Source organism: Eleginops maclovinus, chromosome 4 (genome assembly GCF_036324505.1).
Source record: "Eleginops maclovinus isolate JMC-PN-2008 ecotype Puerto Natales chromosome 4, JC_Emac_rtc_rv5, whole genome shotgun sequence".
NCBI lineage: Eukaryota > Metazoa > Chordata > Actinopteri > Perciformes > Eleginopidae > Eleginops > Eleginops maclovinus.
The window spans coordinates 21,276,092-21,283,988 of record NC_086352.1 but is presented as its reverse complement, the minus strand read 5'-3'; the positions used below and the strand labels follow the sequence as shown (position 1 = coordinate 21,283,988).

Here is a 7,897-nt window from a genome sequence, read left to right as displayed (position 1 = left end):
ACTACTAAAATTATGGATTAAATAAAATATCAAACATCACGTTTCTGCCTTAAGGAACATTTAACACATTAGCTAAAATATTTGAAAGCATAATCATGCATCCATTTCAGAATGGTTAGTCATTCTGAAAGCATTACTGTGTCACAGGTATTAGGGACAAATTGCAGTATTAATAGTTTTAAAGAAAGCAAAATGCCTGTCATAGTATTTACACAAGTCAAATAAAACCCAGAATTCTGATGAAGTGATACAATTCTAATTGCGACCACTGGACGGCAGTATGTGCACACTGAATTGTTGAAACAGACTATTTTCCATATATTACCTTATATGTATTCTGTCATAAGGATCAGCTGATTAATAATTGCTCTATACCAAACAGAGTATTCAATGTTCTTTCATTTCATCCATTGCATACAACTATAGCGACTTTCACTTAAGATTGAATAATGTTGTTGCTGGTAGAACTACTGAAGTAAAATGACATTTTAGTTGGAAAACAAACGGACTAATGACTGGTGCCACAAATACATAAACAAGGTCAGTTCTTTAAAAACCTGTGCACAAAAGAAACATACAAAATGTGATGTTGTCTTTTAGTTGAGTTACTTTATTTTAACAATACTTACTCAACAATTTATTCCTTTTGTGTTTGTATTTTTGTTTGTTATGAAAATATTTTCTTGAAATACTCACTCTGATAAAGCACACATTAATCAGTATGAGAAAATCATTCAAGCCCAAGGCGATGGATTTTCTGTCAGTTCAAATAGCTAAGATCAATTGTATTATCAATACACAAACATTTACATTTCTTTTATTTGGCCTTTGGATTTGTTTTATTTTTTTTTATCCCCATGGCATTTCTTTGAGCGATTTGGAAGGGTAAATCTCTTATTGTCTGGAAGGATTAGCAAGGCAAGATGCCACAAGGCTGGATCAAGAGCGTTAACACTGCTGGCAGCCATACAGGCAGCCTTTCAGGGACTCAAGGAATAAAAGTCTTTAAAGATAAAAAGATTTCAATAGGTTGAATTAAAAGAAAGTTAAATTTGATTTTATAGCTGAATGTTTATTTCAAAGTGACATTTGACTTCAAATAAAGAAATAACAAAGCATATGTTTTTTTCTATTCAAAATGTACATGCCAATCCTTTATTCAGCCATTCACACATCACTTTTCTCTGTTATGTTAGTTTAACCAATGGTGAAATGTGACCATTTGCATATTTACAGATTGACATGCTAATGAGGAAAAATTGAACTGAATCACAGCTCCACATATAAACAATGAATGCTCACTATATAACAGCACGGCGAATAACAGCTCAAAGGTATCTGCAACCTGTCTGTTAAGTAGCCTAGATACTGTGGACTTGTTTTTTGCTAGTGGCAAAGATATGTTCTTTTAAGAGAATTTCAATCAAACTGTAGGTACAAGTGTGAATGTCCGGGAGTACACGTGTCTAATTTGAATCCACTGCTGAGGTCTTAAGAAGGATTGGCCAGCTTCTCTCTGTCTTGAAGCACAAAGGCAGTGTGAAGGTTAATACTTCTTGGGTCATTTTATCCTATTAATATCATTAGGTTATTATTGTCTTTGACATTTCTGCATGATCAATGCAGAACTGCTTAATGATCACATCAATTGAAGATAAGCTTACAAAAAACCTCCACCAAGAGCAATCACTTATGTCATGTGGTTAACTGTCTATTTTCCACCCAATTAATATTTTTCTCTAATATTTTCTAGAATTTATGAGCTGTAATAGCAGATACACATATTGAAACGGATGTTCCTTATCTGCTTTACATTGAAAAACGCTCAGATACTGTATGTGTTGAGCGAGATTATCATTGTGTGAGTAGAGCACATGATAAGGATCCTACAAAAGTGTCTGATGGTTGCATCAGATCACATCATTGCTGTTTGCATCAGTCAATGTATTTGGGATATAGCTTGAGGCTAACTTTAAAATGGCCAAACAAAGCTAAAACAACAACAACATCAGCACAACGTTTTTTCAGCTCAACAGCCTGTTTAAAAAATAATTAAACAGTTCCAAGCCGAACTTCGCATAATTGCCTGCATTATAAGTTAGGGTTTTTGAGCACTGCACAAAACAGGTTAGGATGGTTAGAAGGGCAAAGCGTTTTCTAAAAGTAAGCAATGCTGTATGATCAACCAATTTCTTTCTCATGATTTGATGTGCAACCATGCATAATAGCGGCCCTTTTATGACTTCCACACAATTGAAGCTTTCAAGGAAATACATGTTTTGACATGATGGAACCACATGCAACACTGTATTGAGCTTTCCACTCCAAAGAAAATGATATTAATACTTTTAAGAATTGCTTTTAAAAATATGAACATTCTGGCGTCTCTTAGGGTGCCTTTGTGTTTTATTTTAAAACATTTACAGAAGACTCTTCAATTAATATATCTTTAAAATGTGTAGGCTACTTGGATATTGTTCTAGCGTAATGTCATTGGCAGCCTCCGTTAATGAAATTGAATCCTAAAATATTAACCAAAACTGATCAATTGTACTGCAAGTTTAATTTGTTAAAATTGTATTCGGCACAACAAGAATGACTGCTAATAAGGTAGACCCAGACTACATAAACCATCATATCTACGGGAGACCCAGGTGTATAAAGCGAACAACCCTTGTACATAGTGTGACTGATTGACAGCTCCTCATGGCCAATCAAACGTCGTTTCAACCGTACTCAGAGGGGGCTGTACCAATGACGATATCATTTGTGTGTTTTAGTGGATGCTATTGGTTAGATCAAACACGCTCAGCTGACTTTCCCATTGCGCGGGTCTGTCAAATATCTGCACCATAAACGTTCTCAGCCAAGGCTTCAGTTACTGTTTGTAATGTGTTTATAGCTTTGAATTAAAATCCGGATAATTATTTCCAGAGGAGACAAACGGTATGTTGGATGCAACAGTGTTACTGTTCACGGAAACTCACGCATTACGTGACAGTCCTTAAATTGGATTAGCGCTAAGTAAAGCAGCCAGTGAATGATAGTTTAGCAAAGGTGCTAGCTAGTTGGCTAATCGGAGAGATATTTTACACAGTCTATGGTTGAGAGTGAAAATATCCATATGGACGTCTCTGGCTTTGACAAACGAATGTGATTTGAACCCAGAGTTTCCAACGTCAGTGGTAATGTAAGCAATTTCGTGGGTAACGTCCTTTACAAGTTTAGGGTGTGTGCGAGCATTGGAAACACAACAAGGCTGGCCTCTTCATTTGCTGTATCTGGTGGACAGCTCACTAACGTAAAGTCGAAATCATGGATAGTTATAGTCAGCGGTTTGAATCCAGTACCGGACGAGAAAGTAAACCTCACAAGAAGAAAGGCTCTACCAACCAGAACACATTTCAAGATGATGGAGACCGCAAACCAAAGTTTGTAAGTATGGCAGACTAAACTGTAATGTATGTTTTGTTTTATTTTATTGTAACTGAACGCTGTAGTGAAGTGTAGTACAACTACAGTGGGATGGGGGTGGGTGGGGGATCAATTCATTTTTTCCAAATGATGTCATTACAGAACATGTCAACAATTCTACGTCATTTCTACGACCTGTGGAATGAACAGTCGCACACGCACGCGCAATATTATTGCTTACAGTTCAGTACAGCTCATACTCAACGCAATATAATTGTAAAAAAACAATTACTGTGTTGAATTTGCATTCAGGATATCAAAAGGTTAAATTTAGCACAGGGTTTAGCCTACTAATCCATGTCCTTCCTACTATCACCAACCAACATTTTGTCTGACTGGTAAATGTCTGCTTTATTCTTCTGGTCGAGACATGGTGGTTTTGGTGGCTATTTAGACGTAACAACCGTTATTCTATAGCAGTCTCTTTACCAACACATTCAGACTTCCTTTGCCAACACACATATCCACCTGTCAGACAGGAGACATGTGTATGACACAGATCTACTTAACGTACGCTCAACCTGCTTTTGACCCCATTCTTAGGAGAGAGCTCACACAAGTTAATACCCTGTTGACGGCAGTCAGAGATTTTATCTACAATCATAGTAAAAGGTCTGAGCAGCAATGGTTCTGCAACCCAGCCTGTTGTCATTCTCTCCGACTGATGAGCTGTTTGCTCAAAGCCTATCATTTGGTATCGCTAACAGAAACACCATGCCCTCTGCAATAAGAGTTAAGTGCTGCTTGAAAGTCTGGTTGGTTTTGGTTCATATCAGATCAATAATTGTCATTATTATATAGCTCCAAATCATAATAGAGGTTATTTCATTTTTTCCCCCTATAGAGCAGGTGTAGTGTGTGAAACCATTTAGATTGACTGGAAATGTGTATGTATCCTATGTCTGCGTTGTATTTAAAAGTACAAACGCTATTGTTTACCTGTTCAGAATGAATGCACAAAACCTTTTACTAGAAAAGTGTTTTTAAATAGTATAATTATAAATCAGTTTTTTATTTTATGCAAGACACTAAAAATAAGCTACAGATAGATACAAAAATGGACAATATAAATATTTGCTTTTGGATATAGTATTTAGCCAGTTGAACCTTGACACTTTGGAATTTAACTGATGTAGGCCTTATTAGTCCTTGAGGTCATAGTTTGAAAATGGGAGTAAGCACATGCAGAGTTCTACCTAACCACGTTCCTCTTTACCAGTCCTAGAGTGTGAATGTTATTTCATGACCTTAGAAATATTATTCAATATTAAAACAATCTCGATAACCACTTCATACATTTGGTTGAGCTTTCAATAGAAGCTCATATTTGTGTGCTGTTGTCATGGAGTTTGATTGTCATCATGTGACGAGGTGGCCATTCATCCTCATCTTTACACAGTTCAACATCCCAATTAACCACCTTTTATCTTTGAATATGATAATGAATGAAGCCATCTCCATGACAACTGTGCAAACTCAATCGGAGTTGAGATTATTTGGTCATAAATCGAACCTTTTGAAACGTAATTAATGTAGGATAAGACACTGCGGGCAGAACACACTAAAGACAGTGTGGTTACCTCAGAGGAAAAACAACACCAGCTGGAAAACACACAGAGATTTCTTTTCGTACTGACAGCTTACTCTAGCCAGATTGTTTTCACCATTGTCAACAAGAGAGAAAAGCTAAGCATCCTCACAAGAGCTGAAATACACATTTTAACGCTTTTAGTTATTGTTCTGGTTCTCCTTGTATATAGCAGACAAAAAGAAGTGCACTGAGCTGAGACCATGTTACCTCCCAGAGAGCCTTGGATGTCTAACTAGTGCTCTAACTGTCAGAAATACACAACCATAGGACATCTTGTTATTTATTCTCACTAAATAATACATATATCTGTTGAGGTACAGCATAGCCTTAGTCAGTCTCTGTCTTCAGATTGATCTGTCCTACAACATTTATGATTTATAACCATTATTGTTTTAGAATTTACTAAAAAACAAATAACACATTTATAGTTACGAGCATTCCTTATTTTAGCCATATCAATAGGGGGCACTGCAATACCACAACATTTACTGCCATTGGTGGAAAGTAGATGAGCTATTAAAGGCCACTTTTTATGTTCAGCTGCTATTTTTAAGCAGAGCATAATCAAAATAAAGAGAAATAGAACAGAGGACGTGTAAAGGCACAGTGTTAATGTTCTTCTGATATGCTGTTTTGACCTTTTTAATTACAGGTTAAACGGGGTCAGAAGGACTGTTCATTTGTCAACAGTTGTCTTCAGTGTAAGCTCTAACATTTTACTATAATGGCCGTTAAGTATCATGGTTCTATATAACTAACGTTTGGGGAGAATGTTAATGGGCAATCTTACTTAATTTACATGCTCAAATAATGAAAAAGTGATTAAGTATATGGGACACACTCTATTAACATGTTCTATTAACCTTGAACCTTTTTACCGGACAGTAAACATGAAAAAATATATAGTTTTTCATCTCCATTTAAGATTAAAAAAACAATGTTGGCCATTTTGCAATTTTGATGATATTTATATAACATTTTTAGCACTAGAAGATACCCAACCATGGGGGAAAAAGGAACCCCTTATGTTAAGTATATGGGGATTTCTACAGGAAACATTTGTTTAAATCTTTATTTTAAGTAAAAACATTTTTGCTGGTGTTTAGGATGAGGAAGCACTATTGTTTCATCCGTTGGGGAGCCCTTTGTAGTATTCAATTTTGCCTTGTCATGAGGGTTGTGAATTGCTCATATCTTCACGAGCAATTCCACAAGCATTTCAATAAATTAAAAACAGAATAATACTAATAATGCTATAAAAAAATAAACCATTGTCAGTGGTGTTAATGAAGTTTCCAAAGAAATACGTTTTAAAAATGAGCTGTCTCGTTTTGGGTTTGATCTGGAGTTCTTTAATGGTGTTTTACCTAACCTCCATGAAGAACCCCCCTCTCTGTGTTTGCATCTATTTCAGTTGTGGAAAGCATGCGCAATGTTTTATAAATCAGCATTTTCTCTTGAAGTACTTTTCCCAGTTAATTGAAAAAGATGTTATCAGAGTTTAATTAAATGAACACAGTGATAGCTGAAAGTAAATGAATTTACTGATATTGACAAATTACTGTGGTCAGGACATCCTATTTTGTCTGTTAAAGAAAAGGAGTTGCAATAGTGAGATCTTGATAATCTGAACAAACACTAAAGCATGCTGGGTGATTAACTGGCTCTAAAGCTCACTTTGGGGCACCCACAATGTTATTTGTTCTGTTTTTATCTGTTAACAGGTACAGATTTACCTGGGGTTAGACTGTTTAATACAATCAGCAAGATTTGTGAAAATAATGAGCATTAGCTGCCATGATGTCCTCATCATACATCATTGCATTAATCCTGGATCATACGGGAGGACTGAGATACTGCTGCGGTTTATCGGACTGTCCAGGCTACGGCATCACTTGTTTGTGTTAGCAGAGAGGGACAGAGACAACAAGTAATCAACAGTTGTTGAAGGATGCCGTTGGGAGAGGTTTCCTCCAGCTGTCAGCTTCTGTTTTTCCTTCCAGCATTACGTTCCCTCCTGCTCTTACGGCATATTTCCTCAGGATCCGGGGTTGGAGGGAGTTTCAGTGCTTCTATTCAAAATAGAAAAAGCTTTTCTTTCCATTTTCCCATGGAGTGCAGGAGAAGCAGTTGTGCATTGTATGGTTGTAGTGTTGCAGTGATCTGGATCTGTTTTTGCTGAAATGTAAACAATCTTAACCACCTTCAAATGAGTTTGACACTTTGACCAAGCTGTCAAACCAGGAGATGTAGTTCTCAAATGAAACGAGTATGAGCAGCGGGATAGCCTTTGACTCGCCTCCAAAGTTTTCAGAAGTTTACTCTTGAAAGAGATGTGCATTTAAATCTCTCTAGGTCGCTGTTGAGTTTCCCTTAAATCCAATGGCGATCGATGGCTGTTTCCATGAGGTTGAAAAGCTGAATTATGATGACGTTCGGCAAAGTGTTAAGAAAGCAGTGGTGTAAAGTAACTTTAGCATTGTTTATTTCTTCTTTTGATTTCTAATTATTTTCTATGCCTTGTATTGTATTATGCTGCTGCAACACAAACATTTCCCAGTTTGGGATTAATAAAGTCATTCTTATCTTCTCTTTCTGGACTTCAGTACAATTTTGAGGTGTTACTTGAGTATTTCAATTTTCTTCTATACTTTGTACTTCTACTCCACTACAGTTCAGAGGTAAATCATGTACTTTTATTCTACTACATTTATTTAATACTGTTAGTTACTTTAGAGATTTGGATTAATGATGTGAAATATGATCAACCCTTAAATCAGACTTTAGTTCCACCTGGAGTAAATTCACAATCTACCCTGCAGTATACAAAGT

The 7,897-nt window shown here is 36.3% G+C and overlaps 1 protein-coding gene across 3 annotated transcripts in view; it reads left to right on the top strand.

The window, feature by feature from the left end:
* Window positions 1-2,834: 2,834 nt before the first annotated feature.
* The window catches only part of LOC134863359 (protein diaphanous homolog 3-like), a 151,234-nt gene continuing 146,171 nt past the window's right edge, over window positions 2,835-7,897 (top strand). For all 3 annotated transcript variants that reach the window (XM_063881843.1, XM_063881844.1, XM_063881842.1), the window contains exon 1: window positions 2,835-3,435. In XM_063881843.1, the coding sequence (XP_063737913.1) occupies window positions 3,316-3,435 (120 nt within the window). In that variant the 5' untranslated portion in view covers window positions 2,835-3,315. The remainder of the gene's footprint in view (window positions 3,436-7,897) is intronic.